At 50.9% G+C, this 17,631-nt stretch overlaps 12 protein-coding genes across 12 annotated transcripts; 4 read left to right on the forward strand and 8 right to left on the reverse strand.

Moving 5' to 3' along the window:
- Positions 1 to 103: 103 nt before the first annotated feature.
- Positions 104 to 2,422, forward strand: N7473_012170 (DNA-directed DNA polymerase alpha subunit POL12). Its single transcript, XM_057158109.1, has 3 exons — positions 104 to 493; positions 560 to 2,027; positions 2,094 to 2,422. Exons 1-3 carry the CDS (start codon positions 171 to 173, stop codon positions 2,265 to 2,267), a joined length of 1,965 nt encoding a protein of 654 aa, XP_057003959.1. The 5' UTR covers positions 104 to 170; the 3' UTR covers positions 2,268 to 2,422.
- A 137-nt stretch (positions 2,423 to 2,559) lies between these two features.
- N7473_012171 (uncharacterized protein) lies at positions 2,560 to 3,172 on the reverse strand (the record flags this gene model as incomplete). The annotated part of the gene is made up of 2 exons (XM_057158110.1): positions 2,560 to 3,108; positions 3,170 to 3,172. The coding sequence occupies 2 exons, from the start codon at positions 3,170 to 3,172 to the stop codon at positions 2,560 to 2,562; spliced, it is 552 nt and encodes a 183-aa protein (XP_057003960.1).
- A 466-nt stretch (positions 3,173 to 3,638) lies between these two features.
- Positions 3,639 to 4,841, reverse strand: N7473_012172 (translation initiation factor eIF2B subunit delta; the record flags this gene model as incomplete). The annotated part of the gene is made up of 3 exons (XM_057158111.1): positions 3,639 to 4,631; positions 4,699 to 4,764; positions 4,830 to 4,841. 3 exons carry the CDS (start codon positions 4,839 to 4,841, stop codon positions 3,639 to 3,641), a joined length of 1,071 nt encoding a protein of 356 aa, XP_057003961.1.
- A 26-nt stretch (positions 4,842 to 4,867) lies between these two features.
- On the reverse strand, positions 4,868 to 5,474 carry N7473_012173 (translation initiation factor eIF-2B subunit delta; the record flags this gene model as incomplete). Its single annotated transcript, XM_057158112.1, has 2 exons — positions 4,868 to 5,330; positions 5,455 to 5,474. The coding sequence occupies 2 exons, from the start codon at positions 5,472 to 5,474 to the stop codon at positions 4,868 to 4,870; spliced, it is 483 nt and encodes a 160-aa protein (XP_057003962.1).
- Positions 5,475 to 5,939: 465 nt separating this feature from the next.
- Positions 5,940 to 8,016, reverse strand: N7473_012174 (kinesin-3 family protein uncB; the record flags this gene model as incomplete). The annotated part of the gene is made up of 2 exons (XM_057158113.1): positions 5,940 to 7,633; positions 7,731 to 8,016. 2 exons carry the CDS (start codon positions 8,014 to 8,016, stop codon positions 5,940 to 5,942), a joined length of 1,980 nt encoding a protein of 659 aa, XP_057003963.1.
- A 794-nt stretch (positions 8,017 to 8,810) lies between these two features.
- N7473_012175 (uncharacterized protein) lies at positions 8,811 to 9,131 on the reverse strand (the record flags this gene model as incomplete). Its single annotated transcript, XM_057158114.1, has 1 exon — positions 8,811 to 9,131. One exon carries the CDS (start codon positions 9,129 to 9,131, stop codon positions 8,811 to 8,813), a length of 321 nt encoding a protein of 106 aa, XP_057003964.1.
- Positions 9,132 to 10,432: 1,301 nt separating this feature from the next.
- N7473_012176 (dienelactone hydrolase family protein) lies at positions 10,433 to 10,906 on the forward strand (the record flags this gene model as incomplete). The annotated part of the gene is made up of 1 exon (XM_057158115.1): positions 10,433 to 10,906. The coding sequence occupies one exon, from the start codon at positions 10,433 to 10,435 to the stop codon at positions 10,904 to 10,906; it is 474 nt and encodes a 157-aa protein (XP_057003965.1).
- Positions 10,907 to 11,568: 662 nt separating this feature from the next.
- On the forward strand, positions 11,569 to 12,306 carry N7473_012177 (uncharacterized protein; the record flags this gene model as incomplete). The annotated part of the gene is made up of 1 exon (XM_057158116.1): positions 11,569 to 12,306. One exon carries the CDS (start codon positions 11,569 to 11,571, stop codon positions 12,304 to 12,306), a length of 738 nt encoding a protein of 245 aa, XP_057003966.1.
- A 25-nt stretch (positions 12,307 to 12,331) lies between these two features.
- Positions 12,332 to 13,039, reverse strand: N7473_012178 (uncharacterized protein; the record flags this gene model as incomplete). The annotated part of the gene is made up of 1 exon (XM_057158117.1): positions 12,332 to 13,039. One exon carries the CDS (start codon positions 13,037 to 13,039, stop codon positions 12,332 to 12,334), a length of 708 nt encoding a protein of 235 aa, XP_057003967.1.
- A 163-nt stretch (positions 13,040 to 13,202) lies between these two features.
- On the reverse strand, positions 13,203 to 15,648 carry N7473_012179 (potassium channel family protein; the record flags this gene model as incomplete). The annotated part of the gene is made up of 3 exons (XM_057158118.1): positions 13,203 to 15,116; positions 15,168 to 15,306; positions 15,359 to 15,648. 3 exons carry the CDS (start codon positions 15,646 to 15,648, stop codon positions 13,365 to 13,367), a joined length of 2,181 nt encoding a protein of 726 aa, XP_057003968.1. The 3' UTR covers positions 13,203 to 13,364.
- Positions 15,649 to 15,737: 89 nt separating this feature from the next.
- N7473_012180 (uncharacterized protein) lies at positions 15,738 to 16,115 on the forward strand (the record flags this gene model as incomplete). Its single annotated transcript, XM_057158119.1, has 2 exons — positions 15,738 to 15,814; positions 15,995 to 16,115. The coding sequence occupies 2 exons, from the start codon at positions 15,738 to 15,740 to the stop codon at positions 16,113 to 16,115; spliced, it is 198 nt and encodes a 65-aa protein (XP_057003969.1).
- A 603-nt stretch (positions 16,116 to 16,718) lies between these two features.
- Positions 16,719 to 17,552, reverse strand: N7473_012181 (uncharacterized protein; the record flags this gene model as incomplete). Its single annotated transcript, XM_057158120.1, has 1 exon — positions 16,719 to 17,552. One exon carries the CDS (start codon positions 17,550 to 17,552, stop codon positions 16,719 to 16,721), a length of 834 nt encoding a protein of 277 aa, XP_057003970.1.
- Between the last annotated feature and the right edge of the window lie 79 nt (positions 17,553 to 17,631).

Consider the following 17,631-nt stretch of genomic DNA (forward strand, 5'->3'; position numbering starts at 1 on the left):
CAAAGTCAAGTTCATTTTACTTTTTTGGGACACGCTTATGTCAGCAACACGTTCACGCGTCGCGTCCCGTCGCGGAGGTCCTAGTAGTGCTCAACGAGAGTATCCGACAACGACATAAGTGCCAACTCGACACTCTGCCCTCGACAGGACCCGGTCCAAACGGCCCCAACATGACAGACACGATGGCTGAGCTTAATGAGCTCTTCGTGGCCACCTTCCCTAATGGCGTGCCCAAAGATATCCTGACTGAGCTTCAGTCCATCCTGCGGATCCATTTGATCACACCGGAGGAGCTTTTTTACAAATGGGAGTCCTACAGCATGAAGATGGGTGAAGAGGTGAAATTGAGCATGGAGACCGTCCGAGGCTTCAAGCAGGACGTCCAAGAAGCTCTCGAGCGTGAAAGTCGAGGCAAGATTGGCCGACAGACAGAGAAGAGGACGACTCTCACGGCAACCCCGCGCGCGGCAGCGGGCACTGATGTATTTGGAATGTACGAAGATGACGAAAGCAAAGTATATGCCAATTGGAAACGGCTAACAAAGTATGGTAATTTTAGGTTAGACGAGTTGACGCCCAATACCGCGAATGCGCGGACGATGAATGGAAGTGGTTCAGTGAAACGCAAAGCCGAGTTCACATCTCCTGCCACGCCAAAGGTCGGAAGACTCGAGAAAACTGGAACACCAGCCGGTGCAAAGACACCTAGTTCTACGGCAAATGGCCCCGCAGTATCGTTCGCCGAGCGCCCAAATCCTGGCCAGACGCTGGAAACCCTCAATGCACACCTCTCACTGCCAGAGACCCCAATGGCACCCTTCTCGGAAGCGCGTATTCGCCCCACGGCAAACACCGACCTAAAGAAATTCGGATACAAGCCAATGGGGATGCGATTGTCTGAAGCCTCGGAAATCCTCGACGATCGAATTGACGAGTTTGCCGCTATTTTCCAGAAACACTACAATTCCGACGACCTTACCTTCGGCAGCGCCGCGACTCAAAGTACTAGTGAGATTATCGCTGTTGGCCGGATTGCTTCGGACTCTCTCGAAGGGAAGCTCAATCCGGCCTCTTTGGTGCTTGAGACATCCCGACGCACTGGTGCTGGAAGACGTGTTCCTCTGAAGGTGGACTCTGTCCCTTCGTTGAGCTTTTTCCCTGGTCAGATCGTTGCCCTTCGAGGAATCAATCCCTCGGGCGACTATTTTACAGTCAAGGAAATACTTCCTATCCCTCTCCTGCCTCCTGCTGCATCCTCGGCAGTGACTCTGGATAATATTAATGAACGTTTGGAGAGTGGTGGTAGCTCGCCGTTGAATGTCATGGTAGCGGCAGGTCCGTACACAGCCGATGACAATTTGGACTTCGAGCCCCTTCAGGAACTGTGCCAGAAGGCTGCAGACAGCTATGCGGACGCTGTTGTCTTGTTGGGTCCCTTTTTGGACATCGAGCACCCTTTGCTCGCTTCGGGCGACTTTGATCTGCCAGATATCAAGGGACTTGACCCAGACACAGCAACGATGACCACTGTCTTCCGTCACTGTATCTCGGCCCCTCTAGCACGTCTTGCACAGGCTGTTCCAAGTATCACAATTCTGTTCGTTCCATCCGTGCGCGATATCATGAGTCGTCATGTCTCATGGCCGCAGGAACAGTTGCCTAAGAAGGATATGGGTCTGCCGAAGCAAGTCCGCATGGTTTCTAACCCAGTGACATTGTCCTTCAACGAAATCGTCGTAGGCATGTGCTCTCACGATGTCCTCTCTGAGCTCCGTCGCGAGGAAGTCCTGCACGGCCGACCCACTGAGGGCAATCTACTCACGCGTTTGCCTAAATACCTCGTCGAGCAGCGCCACTTCTTCCCTCTCTTCCCTCCAACTGCTCGTGCCAACCTTCCTAAATCTGGTCCCGATACTGGTTTGGCGACCGGCGCAATGTTGGACCTGCCCTACATGAAACTCGGAGAATGGTGGAACGTCCGCCCAGATATTCTGATCGTCCCCAGTATGCTGCCGCCTTTTGTCAAGGTATGTACACCCCAGGACAGCTGCACCTCCCTAGCTCGCTCTACTAACAATATCATTCCATTCTAGGTCGTCGACAGCGTCCTTGTCATCAACCCAGGCACATTGTCCAAGCGCCGAGCCGCTGGTTCCTATGCGCAGATGGCTGTCCATCCACGAAATATGACAGACGAGGAGCGCGAGTCCAAGCAACTCGACCACAAGCTATATGAGCGATCTCGCGTGGATATCAACCGAATCTAGCGAGTCAATGGCAGCAATTTGTATAATCATCTCGCATTCTCACATGGCGTTGGGGGCGCAATGCGAATGGCAGCGGCATAGAGTTAACCTACGGGGCTCTAAATTGTATCCAAGGCTGTCAATATTCAACGAAATGGATCAATGAAACACATATCTTGCACCTGACTATTCCTGTCCGTCCCATTGGTATCGTAGTCGAATGCAACCCGCCTAACCGAAACTCCAGTAATGCAGACAAACTCCCACCACTTCCTCCAAATGAAGCAGCAGAGGAAAACAAGCCTCCACCAACTCAACGCAAACTAACAGTCCTCCGCCCACCCATCCTCCTCCCCGCACTCCTAACCCTCACAGCCGCCGACGCCGCCGAAGCAGCACCACCACCACTCCCCCTCAACGTCGCCCCAGGTCCCGCCCCAGCACCAGCACCGCCAGCACCAACACCCCCATTCACAGCGGCAGCACCACCCCCATGACCCTGCCCATTTACCAAAGCCTCAAGACCCAAATCCCTCCACACAGCCTCATGTCTACGCTCCATAGCGCGCGCAATCCCAAACGCAGCATGTTGATCCGGGACGACATCGTCTTCGTCTTCCGGGTTGGGCGGCTGGTATTGCGGTTGGAGGTAGATGTCTTCGATGGGGAGGAAGGAGGGGATTGTTGATGGGGAGGAGGCATAGGTTGTTGCGTTGGGGTTGTTTGTCGAGGATTGTGTTAGATTGTTTTGGGTGCCGGAGGAGATTCCGGCGCTGGACAGGTGTGGTTTTGTGAATTCTTCGAAGAGGTCGGCTAGTCGGGGTTGGTGCATGTGTAGGTGGGTTACGGAGGAGTCTTTACTCTGGGGGAGTGTTAGTTTTGTTGGAGATAGGGGATTTGGGGGAGAAATGTTTGGTAAATACCATTTTGGCTTTAGATTCAGATTCCTCAGAGAGTTTTCGACACGGATATGAGCAGTTTTTGAGATATTAAGAATTGTCTGGTTTGTTGAATGGTTAAAGTTGAAATGCGCGCGGGCTGACTGTTGACATCAGGCGGCAGAATATCTACATAACCTTACCGCCTTCAATGCTCCACGTAGTCACGTGTCTACTATAGCCCACAGCTCTGCCATTGAGCTCAAGAGCAGTACGAGGACAAGACTATATTCAGAGTATGGCATTTCCTCTATATCGAGTCTAACGATCCAGATTCTGAAAACATGGATGAAACACGAAACCATCATTGAACTAGTATAACAAAGAAACAAGCCCGCATCCAGTGCATGATCATTCCCGGGGATAGAAAGGAAGGAATAAAGAGATCCAGGAGATAAAGAAAGTCCTATCTCAACTTTTTGACATCATGCTAACAAAAAGAATAATTCATAATTCACAGGTTCGTACTCATCCGGTGGACAATGGGGACCGCACTGGGTGGCAGACTGCCCATTTCGGTAACCACCATGTCCACATACTCGGCAGGCGTGACATCGTACATGATGTTGAGCAGTTGAAGATTACGGTTGTCTTTCCAGTTGCTGAGAGGTGAAGGTGACGGGTTAAGGGAGGCAGAGGGGTCGGGTTTAGGGGCGCTGGATGCGCCTTTGCCGCCTTTCTTGTTGTCGGGCTTGGTGGGGGCTTCTGGGTCAACTAGGCCGGTGACTTGCTGTAGAGGCTGGGCCGAGACCAACTCGTCGGCGTCGGCGATCTCGTTGACGACGATGCTGTCGAGAGCGACACGGTCTGTGAATTTGACTGTCTCGCAACACACGATGACAGGCACTTCGACACCACCGGCACGTTCCTTGGCGGACATGGCAACCAGTGCGGTTCCGACGCGAGAGTAGAGGCGGCCGTTACTGGTCATAGCGTGCGCACCAAGGAAAACCTTCGTGGCATCCTTGATAGCGTGGCTGATACCGTGAACGAGAGAGTATTGCACATCCAAGCCGGCATTGGCGAGAGCGCGGGCAAGATTCTTGCCCTCGAAAAGCGGGCGCGAGTCGATAATTGAGACGCGGAACCGCTTGCCTTGCTTGTGTGCTGTGAGAAGGGTCTGCTTGACAATGGAGCTTCCGGCAAATGTGACAATCACGTCGCCATTCTGGACCTTTTGGGCAGCACTTTGAGCAATAACTTGGTCAGCCACAGTGATTTTCTCCCGGATGAAGTTATCGATGAATTCGCAAAGCGTGGCCTTGGCGCTGAGTTCGGGGGTTGATGGGTCGACAGAGGCGATAGCCAGCTTCAATGCACGAATGGCATTACCCTGGCTGATGGAGAGGGGTCGACACGTCGAGAGGTAGGTGATCTGGTGGGAAAGGTGGGTGGTCAAATGGCGAGAGAGCGAGGTGCCGAGGGGGGTAGTGTAGGATTCGATGACCTAAAGACATCGCAGGATTAGCACATACATAGATGGGCGAATAGACCTCAAAAGCCACTCAACTCACCCGCTTGAAGGCCAGCAAGGTTGCCACGCAGCGAGCACTGCTGCCGCATACAACGTAGTCCCGCAGCTGCAAACCCAAGGCCAGTACAGCCGAGTGTACTTCTTTGCCAGCACCAGCGATTGTCGTCCGACGCGGCTGGCCATAAAGATGTCCGAAGACAGCAACACTCTTATCCTCCTTTTTCGTCGGCTCGTCCGCAGCAGTCTGGCCAGTAGGAGCAGATCCGCGGCGGGGGCTGCGCAGCCTTCTGTCCCTTCTGCGATGCGCCTCCGGCGGCATCCTTCTTTGGGGTCGCCGGAGGACGACTTTGAATAGCTCCAGGAGCTGAGCCGCCTGCAGCACCAGCTCCACCGGCTTCTTTGGCGAGCTTTTCCTTCGCGCGCCGAGCAGCTTTCTCTGCCTTGGCCTTCTTTTTCAACTCTGCGGGGGTGAGCGGCTTGTCGGTACCCGCAGCGGCAGCGGCATCAGAGAAAGCCGCTGCAGGCTTGGAGGCATCTTTGTTCTTGCTAGATTGATTGTCCGACGGTGCGGGGGACTTTGCGCTCTTGGACTCGCGGATGGGGAGGTTTTGCGTCTGTTGCGAGGGGGGTTGGCTATTGTGGATGCGGGCTGCGCTGGGACGGACGCAGAAGCTGATGAGGACGTCAGCGCCGGGTCAACGGAATCCGCCATGGTGAATGGCTCGATCTCTCGGAATGCGAGGGGGTCTTGGTTGAGGATCTTGAAGCGCGTGGTGGGGAGGGAGAGTTGACTCACGGAAAAAGAAGTGATGCCATAAGCGGCCCACTGCCCGGCGCATCTGCCCTAATCTCCGCCTCCGCATCTGCAGGTTCATCACATTAGCTGGGGTTGATATTAAGGTAGGATGAAATAGGCAGCTGTAGAGATGCCTAGAAACAGTGATTTTTAGAATGGAACTACGATCTGATAGACGCTTTTTACTTGAAGGTCAATGTATTAACAAAGAATCAGACCAAAAGGGCAGAAAGTAGGCCATGATAGCCACTTTGAAACATGAATCATGTCAGGTTTCGTAATTCATCGCAGGGAATCTCTCGCTAACATAAGGAATAGGCAATAAAGAACAAACAAGGGTGTACCCAGTAGAAGAAACAGTCATCTCGAGCCACGACAGGCGATTTCCTGCCCGAGAGTGTGGCTTCAGCCCAAACAAAGGACAAGTTCAAAGGAGTATGCCGCCAACACCATATTTACACGCTAAAAAATCAAATGAATCCAAGTTAGCGATTGTTAGCAGCGATTATTCCGAGCACACGTCGCTTCCGAGTTCTCGAATGCTCGTTGGGACGCCAACGCTCATGGTCGGATGCGAGCTTGCGCTTGAAAACTCCCAGATCGCCGAGCAAATCTTGCATGCGCTCCTGCATCTGGTATGCTTCTTGTTCGCTGTTCTCAAGGTTCACTGTTTCGTCGTCGTCATCGTCTTCATACTCCTCATCCTCCCAAACTTCTGGCTCGGACTCGGATGACTCAACAATAGGCGATCCTTCCCGGTTCTCTTGATCACGCTCAGGCAATCGATCCTCTTCCGCTAATGATGATAGGCTCTGGCGTCCTTCAAGACTGACAGGTGGTATGGGGTTTCTGAGACTCTCCAGGGCGAGTTTCAGATGCATGCGGAGAGCCTCATTCTCGGTCTGGAGTTGGCGGATCTTGCACTCGCTGACCATCTTGGTTTCCTCCATGAGTCGCTGCATCTTCTCCACCTTCTGCTGGTACTCTTCCAATCTCTCATCTTGCATTTCTGTGGCACGCTGATTGGCATGTGCCTGGCTCACACTCAGCTGCAGAGTGCGAATGGTCTCTGCCATCTCGGCGATCTGCTGATCACGTTCGGCAGCCGAGAGTTGGTCTTGGTTGACGCGCGCGCGAGTGCGAATGTGTTTGGCCTGATCGGCATAGCGGAGAGTCGAAAGAGTTTCCTCGTAGTCGGCGGGAGAAATACAGGCGATCATGGCCGTCTTGGAATTACCGCCGAGGGAATCCTTCAAGAGCCATGTCAAGATTGAATCACGGTAGGGCACCAGCTCCTTGCCTTTTCGGCCTCCTCGAGTCTTCTTCGGGTCGGCCAGAGCTGCAATGACCCGACCGAGCGTAGTCAAGGACTTGTTAATGTTGGATCCTTCGCGCAATCGTGCACCAGTAGCTTCAGTTGCTTTGGCGCGCTCAGAACCTGCAAGATCAACCAATCGAATACGAGCCGTGCGCTCTGTTGTTTCGTCCGTAGAAAGATCGTGGTGAATTTGCTTCAATGTGATGGTGAAAACGGCATGCGATCGTGAAGAGGTATCGTTCATTTTAGTGCTGGCAACTGTACGCGATACGTCGCCCTTGCGCATGTACTTCATCAACTCAGTATAGTTCCTGGCGGTGACCTCCGTCAAGTCTTTAACATATGGGCCCTCAGAGGGAGACTCGCGGATTCGAAGATAATGTGGCGGGTCTGTTCGGGGGACCAACAAGTCTCGGACATGCTCGTTGTAGACCTCGAAGTAAGAGACTCGAACATTGTAGCTGATGTCGGGGGATGGTGATGATTCAATGCGCTGAAACAGATCCTCGCAAGTCCGAGGAATCAAGCCTGGCTGCTCCGGTGTGCCCATCATGGTGTAACTCTTACCCGAACCGGTCTGGCCATAGGCGAAAATGCAAGTGTGATATCCCTCGAAGTTGTGGTCCAAAAACTCCTCGCCCAGGCAGTTGTATACGTCTTCTTGGTGTGCATAGTGCTCGTCTTGCTCATCGTGTGACCAAAAAGAGTTATCAAAGGTGAATGATTTATCTTCGAGAATCTTCCCCCGTGCTTGTGATTTGGGCTTTCCCCGATCGCCGGCGCTCGGCTTGGGCGCTTTTAGGCTAGTCATTTGAGTGTGGGGGTCCATCGCGATAAGGCATTCTGCTTGACGGTCGAGCTCTGGAAGCGCGGCGTCAGCTATTTCATCCCTCTTTTCCTTTTAATAGTTTCCATTTGCTCCATTGTCACTGCGCAACACTCTCTCTCCACCACGTACCTCGTTGGAGGAATTTCCGGACTCGCACCACGACGCGCACGTTACCACCAGGCGATGGGCTGGCGATTCCATCTTGGTGACCAACGGGTATGGAGACGCTTTCGCGAGCGCGAAGTGACGGACTGGATGCGGTTGATCGCATTGTCGCAGCAGATGCGGAGGTCGAAAACACGCTTGGCGAAGTGATGCCAGTGAGGGCGGAGGAGTCGGAGGATGTCGCGGACGAGATCGAGCCAGGGCCGGAGCTCTGGCCGATGTGTCCAAAAAAGCGCGGGTCCAGCGCCATTTCTCTGCTATACTCCCTTAATAAATGAACACAATTGTCGACGGCGTCGCGTCGTCGTTCGATAAGATGAGTGTACATGCAATGAATCGGTAATACAGGAAAGGTGGGGGGGATAAAGGAAAGATCGAGCCAAGTCGATTGTCGTTGGGTGAAAGCAAAAGAGTGTATGGGAAAAGGAGAGCAGAGATTGAAAGGAAGGGGGTCGGTACAGTTGCGCGTTTGGTTGTTTCCTTCTGGAAGTTGGAGAAGTTGGAGGCTGACGTTTCAGCGACTGGTCATCCCCGCGGGGGGAAGATCGGAGGTAAACACGGTTCGACGCGGAGGAAGTTAGACAGACATGCTGCTAATGCACTGCTAACACAATATCAATTGGAATGAAAAGTAATAGACAAGAAACTGAAGAATAGAAGGATACAAGAAAAGGCGATATTATTGGATTTGACGTAGCTGGGATGGTTGCTTTGGTCGATGTTCTAAGGCGATAGACGGTCGGCGTTGCCAGGGCAATGCGAGCAGCCTAACTCCCGCCTCACCCCAAACTAATCTGGACTAACGACCTAACGAACTACTTTTAATTAACCAGTTCAGGTATTTACTAGCTGAAAACTACGCTAATCCTGCTTACGATCCCTGTCGCGGCTCTCGAGGAATTCCAGCGTTGATAACATGCTCAAATGATTTGTTTTTGCTGGTAGTTTTTGGTATAGATCACGCATGCGGTCAAGCATAATACACACACGCATATTTTGGGTGCTAGCATCACAAAGACGAGAAGATACTTTCAGGCTTTGAGCCTAATCAAAGTCCGCAGTGTCCGCATTCATAGCCTCGAACACATCGGCTTCGTCCGTCATGCTACCCATCTTCTTCTTGCTGGCCTTGGCTCCGTCGCCAAATGTAATTGGGTCGGGCACAAGGTTGCCGGCCTCGTCCATATGGGAAGCCAACAGCTGTTCGGGGGACCAAGTCGTACTTTCTTGAGACTTGTTCTTGCCAGAGCTGAGCTCGCTCTGCGCTTTGGCCGCGCCCTTCTTGTCCTGGGTGGTCCAGGTGCGACGTTGTTGGTCCTCGTTGCCGGGGAGCCGCATCGCAGTATCTGTTTTGGAGGCAGGCATAGTGGATGTCCTAAAGCTGTCTTGGAAAGTTTCATGGTTAGTATCGTCGATTTTTCAAAGTGGACGACTGTATAGGCCTCTCTACCACCTCACGCGACACCAAAAACAATCTACCTCGGCCATCTCCTCTCTTTCCTCCCTGCTCCAGCGTGGGCCGATAGAAGGGGTGATCGAGGGGAGAACATACCAGGTCTTGTGTATTTCAATCAACCGAGATCATCAGAAGTGATGAACAAACTTTCTTGACGAATGCCCTCATTGCAATATTTATGAGAGACGAGTCCGGGGTCGAGTGGCGGGCGAGGCCATATCATGATACGATTATGACGACGAGACTTACCACCACCGTGGTCGCTTCTCCGCAGTTTACCAGTGAGGTGTCTTTGAACGGTGCCACCAGTTTTCTGCTTCGTTCTCGAAGCTAGTTCATGGCCGGTTGGCCAGTTATAATAAGGCCGGAGAGGTGTCACCAAGCATGGGTAGGTTGAGGCGAATCCACGGGTACGGATAACAAGACATCATGGGGTACGTTGGTCGCCACAAAGCTATCCCATTTGGGCCTTGTAGGTATTTCCCTATTGCTTAGCTTTAATTAGTAGCTAAATCGGTGGCAAAATACGCTCTGTGGAGCTACTGTAGCTTTCATTCAAGCAAACGCAACTAATGAAGCTAGGGTGGGCATGGATATGGCATCTTGGTGTCACACAAATGCGGAAGAAAATGGGTCAACCTGTCAGTCGTGGGAGAAAGAAGCCGGCTGTGTCAGGTGTTAATTCCTCTTTTGGGTATCGCGACTAGGTCTTACTAGGTCTCGAGTTATGCTTTCGTTGCTCTGCGTTTGTAGTGCACATATCTAAGCTGCTCCACCGGCGATGGTCTGCTCTGCTGAAGACGGTGCAGAGCAGCGATCTTTCTTTAGATCTTTCCCCATCATAGATGAGATCCTTCGGTTGGGCTCAGGGCTTCGGCTGGTCGCCTTAAAACCACTTATCACGCCTTTCTATTGGAGCCTGGATGCTAATATGCTCGGCCCCGAGACACATGGGGGCACTGGCCTACATGAACCGGGGCGAGCCAGCAGGGATATACGTACCAAGAGTGACTCACAGCTGCATATACCCTGCACTTTTCATCAGTCTCCAAGAATAGCTGCAGGGGTTGCCAGATGCCCAGCCCTCTCGCAACACTTTGCACGCATGATACATAAACCTTAGCTGCCCGGTGTATACCTCGAGCAAATTTTGGTTATTTCATGTTGTATGAGACTAACAGACGAAACTCCCCATCGAAAGAATGAACGAATGCTGTGTAAAAGGCTTCAAGTGGGATGGACAGCCCGCAATAGCAAAGAAGTGCGCGAGCCCGAGATCTTTGCCTTTGCAAAAGAATTGCGAGGCAAGTACCGACGCGTCGGCGCCATCGGCTTCTGCTTCGGCGGCTGGGCCGTGTTTCGTCTTGGTGCCAAAACAAGTGGAGGATTAGTCGATTGCATTTCCACTGCGCATCCATCCTGGCTCATCAAGGAGGAAATCGAGAATGTGGATGTTCCGGTGCAGATTCTGGCACCGGAGATCGATCCAGTGTTTACACCGGAGTTGAAGGAATTTTCTAACCGAGTTATACCTTCGCTGGGTCTCGATTATGATTATCAACATTTTCCTGCTTTGGTTCATGGGTTTGCTGTGAGAGGTAATAAGGAGAATGAGGCTGAGTTGAAGGGTCTGGTACGGGCAAAGATTGCTGCTGTTCATTGGTTCAACCAATACCTCCACTGATTGCCACTCAATGTGCAGGAGGCTAACTTTCATCTTGATTCGGTCTTGGACACTGAAGAAATACAACATTTTGTAGCACTCTGTTGCCTCAATATTGAATTGACATCTTTCAATACTTTACCGCTCATTCGATATCTCCTAGCTGTCAAATAGCAACTGACGTGGAATCTTCAGTGGCAGACTTACAGCTACAACTAGCCTTAGTAGAAAGCTGTTCTATGCCATGGATGGCCACAGCAGCGACAGGAGTACAGCTCGGGGGGGGGGGGGGGCAGCACTGGAATGTGGCAACAGTGTAAAGAAAGCACGAGACCATTTAACCGAGCGAACCCCGATCGAGTGATCGATCAGATAACTTGACTATCAGATAAGGTAGGCGAAATGTGTGCATACTGTCAGATTAAGTAGTAATCAAAAAACCAAATGACGTTATTTCCCAAGTATGGCGCATTTCTAGGGTTCAATAATCGGTGGCATTTTGGAAGGGATGACCCATACCGGTCGAGAACGGGCTAGAACGAATCGGTTTGTTTCCATGATCCTAAGGAATCCAAGGGTTGTAGGGCGTGTTATGAACCTGGGGTAGCAAAATGAGGGTAATAAGGCACACCTACCCCCAGACTCAAACATTGCAACTCTTCCTTTTCCAATGACTTCACGCGATGTATAACCCGCTCTTGAAAGCCGAGATATCGGCCAATATCTACACTGGACATGGAGGACTCTATAGGCGGCCGTTCATGCGTTTCGCGTCTCCTTCAATCAAGTCAAGATCTTTTCGCGCGTTTGAAGTCTCCCAAAGCCGGCCAGTCGAGCCATTATTCTACAGCATCTCCAGCATATCTCTCCAGTTTCCCAATATCCCCTTCGACCTTTTTCGATCAAGTCCCGCTAGAAAATTCATGGCGCTGACCACAAATCCCAAAATTCTCAGCCCATCACATATCGACAGTGTCTTCTGTGATCTCAAGCCAATCCTACCTGAGAAATTGATTGGAGAATGGGACGGTTTTGTCTTGGGCACGCGGCATCCGTTTGAAACTGAGCTCGAGAAATTCAACTGGTTCGGGCATACCTTCGATTCAACTAAGGACGTGGCTCCTCTTTTCGTTTTCAGAAATGGAAGGCACGTTCCGTATGAAGACTGGGGACGTGCTTCGGTGAGTTTTCTTGGGGGTTCTATTCAAGAAAACTGCATGTTTGAAGCATGGCTAATGTACTCGGCCACGCAGTTACACGAGATCAAATATCAGGGCACCGTCTCTGCTGCACTGATCTATGATGACCATCCTGTGATAGTGTACTATCGAGCTGTGCGACCAGACATAGTGGCCGGTATCATGGAAAGCAAGAAGTTCGGCCGATCTGGGAAGTTTTATTTCTACCTAAAACGTAAATAGATCGCGAACGAAACATACATGTATTCTATTCCTTCGGCATCCAAGTCTGACGCACCTCGTCGTCAATCTTCTCAATAGTATCCCACTGCAAAGAGCTCCATTCTTCAGGCTTCTCAAGTGAATCGACGAAATGCTTCAATGCCAGCACCGCCTGCGCCGCCCAGCGCTCCTTGCTAACCTTCCCAATGCCAGTAGCCAGCGGTGTCATAAGAATAGTATCGATCCTATTGTCCACATTACGACGATTGTGACCTTCAAGCTGGCACAACAAGCTCCAGACACACTCGTATACCACTTCACGATCCCAGTTCACATTCTCTGGCTCCCTCATGGTTGGACAGATAGCAACCCAGCCGCAGTCGCGAACGTTTTGTTTGAGATCCTCGGGGAACTCCACAAGAGTGCATGACCCCGGCGGCGCGTAGCCCCGCCATTTGTCGTACAGCACAGATTGAGCCGCACGAGTCAGCGCGTGGTAGTCCTTCCGGGGGCTGAATGCCAACGAGATAGCATGGTCAAATGCGCCATCTAGACGACCGTAGGAGTTGGCTGGCGAGACTACTAGATCAAATTTGACTGATGGAGGGAGACTGTTCAGGCGCGTGTTGAATTTGGTGATCTTGACTTTGTCCGGGGTAAAGTCGGGCCAATGTGTTTGGATAGCTTCATCGAATGCCGTGATGAACTCGGATTCCATACAGAGGAGAAGAATTTCGGGGATGTTGGAAGTCATGGTTGTTGGGGATTTGAAAGATGGATTGTTTGTGAATTTGAGATGGATCAAGGGAAGGTGGGGTTAAAGTATCCTTTTAAGCCTCCCATCATCTGCGGTCAAACAGGGTGGGTGGGATCTTGCATAACTACCACGTATGAGAAAATGAATCCAGCATTAAACTTCCAGCTAAAAGCAATGGAGTTTGCCTGATCAGGCATCGAACATGGGATAAAATACACGGTGTTCATTTAGAAGAAGGGTATTTGCAAGGCAACGTGTCTATCAACCTAGCCAGAGTGTAAGATCAAGCAAGAAAAAAAAATTCATCAAGTCATTCAAATCATCAACTTTCTTCGATCCCCAAGTCCCTCTCCTTCCTTAACGTAGGCTCTTCTATCACATCATCAATTTGACCACGTGCGATAACCCTGGCCTGTTCCTGCGTCGACACATAGCGGACCAAGCTCTCGCAGAGTCTGTCCAGAATCCATTCTGGCTCTGACTGGTGGGCCAGCATGGGACTATTCTCACCAATCCAGTCCCAATTCAAGACACCATATTCATCCTCGTCAACACTAGTACTGCTGTGGAAAGGCTTGTTACGATCCGCAGAGGAGGAACTCGGACGTGAATGCGGGTCAGTGAACTGGATGAGCCGAGTGAATTCGACCCACTCTTCGTAAGTGTATCTCTTCCGTTTGCCTTCTCTTGCGTCATGTGTAGTGCGACGAATAGCAAAGGCAAGTTGCTCGGCGAGTTCGAATGGAGACGGGTTTTCATCGCGGGCGAGCTCTTCAATGGTCCGTAATGGGTGATCATCCCCTGGTCGAGGACGAAGCGGTACGACTGGAGCTCTTTCTTGAGATCTTGAGGCTGTGGATGCTCTATCCTCCGTTTCGGCAGCCTCGTCAGCTTCCGCGCCGACTTCAAACCCGCGTCTCAATCGCTGTTTCTCCTGGTGTATTTGTATCCACTGTCGGAGAAGTGGGATGCGGCCGAGAATGCCTTTGTACGCCCCTTGGCGAGGCATAACGAAATAATCGCTGAACTTCTCGGTCGAATGCTTGTACCCTGCAACCACAGTATCGCTCATCTGGGAGATGAGCATGGTCATAGTCGGAATGGCGATGAGAGACCACATGACGAAGAAAGGTCGTCCTGCATTTGACTGGGGTGTGAAATCTCCGTAGCCGATAGTAATCAGTGAGCAAAAGCAGAAATATAATGAGTCGAAGTATGACATGTCTTCCAGTCTCCAGAAGACGACGGCACCACCCGTCCACACGATCCCGTACACGATGATACTGATAATCAAGTCGTTCCAGCGACGGAAACGCATGGTCTCGTATTGAATCGCACGCATCGCGTCAAATCTATCTTTCTCCTCCCTCATCACAAGTAATCTGGGGCGACGACTGGACGCCAGAGCATTAATGGTATTAAGAATCGGTCCATGTCTGTGGTGCTGGTGCTGATTATGCCGATGGTGTCGGTTACGATGAGTCCTGGATCGATGGCCCGCAGACTTCGGGATAACGATATCCTTTTCCGACGGCTTATTAGCAGTGCGAAACTGTTCAAATGTGACAGATCGATCGAATGTGGTCTGCCGCTTATGCTCAATGTGCTTTCGCACGACGTTGTCATAGTGAACTTCGCGGGCGAACTGATGGATACTGCCCACCACTAAACCCAGCATGACGATTCCGATTACCGCATACGGCCAAATCAGACCCATTCCGACAGCTGTATGTGGGGTGATATCGCCAAAGCCCAAGGTCAAAACGGTAATATCGCAGAAATATAGCGCATCGGCAAATGAGACCTCCAACACTCGTTGAAAGATGGCTGCACCGATGAGCAGCCAGACCACGAATCCAGTCATTTGTAAAATAAGGGTCCGCTGGTCATCCGTGAGAGAGAAGTGCTGGGGATACTTTCCCAGGAAGTAGCCTAACATGTTGATCATCAAGAGAGAGCCCAGAATGAAGTAAAGGATTGCCGCGATGACAGCGCTCCAATACGCCTGCGAGTACAATTCATTTGGTGGAGTAGGTGGACTGTATATGTGCAAGGATGCAGTAATCCCACAGAGCTAATGAAGAGATTAGCCACGAGTCAAATTTGGCAAGTCACGTTCACTTACAATTCCTGTAGCCAGGAACCAAGAAACAATCGTTACGGGTAAGGCGATAATATAGCGAACAGTCTGAGTGAAATTGAGCAGCAAGAACATATTACCAACGACACCCAAAAAAAGTGATATGGCGTTCATCGCTGTCACCCTATAACCCTTGTTAGCCCGGTCCTTCTTCCCCAAGTCTCGACAGTTCTCACCAGTGCGGGTCACTATAGCCCTCTTGAACCCAAGTTCCAGCAGGTCCTTTCTCTCTAGAAATAATCGTATTCCTCCACGGCATGACAAGGGCCACAATAGACATGACATTGGCCAGCGGCCCGGCAGCCGCAGCTACAAGGGGGATAGCAGTTGAGGCGATCCACCACGACTGAGGCTCGTCATCCTCTGGAGGCCTCATGTGAAACCGACTAGAGAAGCGCTCCCATCGTGACAATTTAGCCGTGGTCGCGTTCGCGGCGGCCGCAAGGGGAGGAAACTCATTCTGCATGGCGGCGCCATGCACTGCGACCGGAAGCAGAAGGGAAGGGCGATGACACCAGAAAATCGACTGAGAAGGTGTCAAGCGGATGAGATCAAATGTTCCAACTGAAAAAGAGCAGTAACGCCAAATTTATCAAGGTTGGGGAGCTCAAGACTCCATCCCTGGCCTTCCGGTATGTGTACGCAGTACGTGATGAATGAGTAATGTCTGACAGACAAACAAGCCGCAGTGGGGTCTTGAATGTTCAAGATCTGAGGTGGAGCTCCTGTCGTCTTGGGGAGAGAGATTATGCATAACAAAATATAAATGGTTGAAGGGTATATAAGTGAGGTACAAATTTTCTTTGACACAGGACAGATGATGTCAACGAGCATGTCAAAAAATCCTTCCGTTGCTTCGATCTTCAGTCCCGTGACTCTTCCCCGCCAACGATCCGGGGTCATGCGATGGAATGGGATGACTTGTCAACGTGAAATGAAACAATGCAGAAATCAGATGCCATACTCTAGGTTTAAATCCATGGACATCAAGAATTCATACTTCGTGGTGACTGTATCTCCAGAGCTAGGATATGAGCAGGTGGAGGTTTAAAGTTTAGCGTTCGATTTATTGTGGGACCAGTATGCATGGCCTGATCTTTCATCTGGGATTTTGCCGTTGCCTTTGATCTGATCTAACTAAAGATCACTTCGTAAGAGGTTCAGATCTTTGATACTCGTAAATAAGTCGTTGAGATCTTCGATTTTCGAAGGCGAAGTTGTGACATGGATCTTCACTCCGGAATCAGCCACAACAGCCTCATGCACCTCCCACCCACAAGTCTTTGTTGTTTGTACTCGAAAATATCGACTACCGACTTAGAGATAGAAAGCAGATCTGAAACTCAATTTGCAAATGATGTGTAACTCTCAGAATAAAATAGGAAGGTAGTAGGTACAAAAGGACAAGGTATCTTTCACGCTAAAGGAGATCAATATATACACAAGAAAGAGAATGCAACCCATCAAAACAAATTCTCCATGACCAACATCCATGATGTCTAGAATGTACATCAGGCTCCAATTTTATCCCTCCTCTCAATTCTTCCAAGTCGTCGAACCATCAAGTTCGGCCCTCATAACACCAGTACCCATCTCCATGGCGACACCAGACCCGGGCAATTCACGTAGCTTCTGTCCCTGGTACACATCTGAGCCCTGTCCATGAGAAGTGGGAGAGCTCAGAGTAGGCGAAGAAGGCTTATAATCGTATTGACCCAGTTCCGACATGGGTGGGATCGGTCGCTCTGAAATGGTCGAGGGTTGTGTCTTCTTGCGTGGTCGCCAGCACAAGAAGAAGAATAAAATACCCGCAATCGCGAGAGCAGCCAGGACGCCGACGATTACTCCCGCGATAGCACCTCCAGAGAGTGAGGAGCTCTTGCTAGTGTTGGTGTTGGTGTTTACGGCGATTGGCGTCGTGGTGGCTGAGCTAGTATTCGTTGCAGCAGTGGTAGCAGCAGCGCTGGCCGATGTCAGAGTGGAACTACTCGTCGTGGAGGTTGAGGTTGTTGATGTGGAAGAAGCTGATGATGCGGTAGATGCAGTATCGGTATTGTTCAGTACGATCTCGTACGAATGGATATATGACCCTGCGACATGGTTGCTCCAGGGCCACGCTTTGCAGGTATACCCGGAGGATGGATCGGAGCAGTTTCCGTTGTTGTAGAGATAAATGCAAAAGTTTCCACCCTTGGCGTCCCAATCGATGATGTTTCCCTTGGGATTATCGATTGCCTTGCAGGACTGAACTGCATTCCCGTGATCGATCAGTAAACCCCCTGTGGAGTTTGTCCAGCTAAAAACCCATGCCGTGGCCGAGGGGACATATGCCAGATAGAGCGGCAGAAGAAGGTATGATGAGGCCACCATTGTAAATGATGATAATGTATGGCACTCTTCTCACAAATGTAGCCAACAAAAGGAGATGTCGCACATAAAGTTCCAAAGC

The sequence above is a fragment of the Penicillium subrubescens genome (assembly GCF_028828155.1).
Source record: "Penicillium subrubescens strain IBT 31985 chromosome Unknown utg000010l_segment0_segment0, whole genome shotgun sequence".
NCBI classification, from domain to species: Eukaryota; Fungi; Ascomycota; class Eurotiomycetes; order Eurotiales; family Aspergillaceae; genus Penicillium; species Penicillium subrubescens.

Bases quoted from the DNA above. Each gene is read 5' to 3' on its own strand.
- N7473_012170 (XM_057158109.1), top strand. From the start codon at position 171: ATGACAGACACGATGGCTGAGCTTAATGAGCTCTTCGTGGCCACCTTC. The intron at 494-559 runs GTACGAAGATGA...TGGTAATTTTAG, and splicing joins GGCACTGATGTATTTGGAAT to GTTAGACGAGTTGACGCCCA. The intron at 2,028-2,093 runs GTATGTACACCC...ATTCCATTCTAG, and splicing joins TGCTGCCGCCTTTTGTCAAG to GTCGTCGACAGCGTCCTTGT.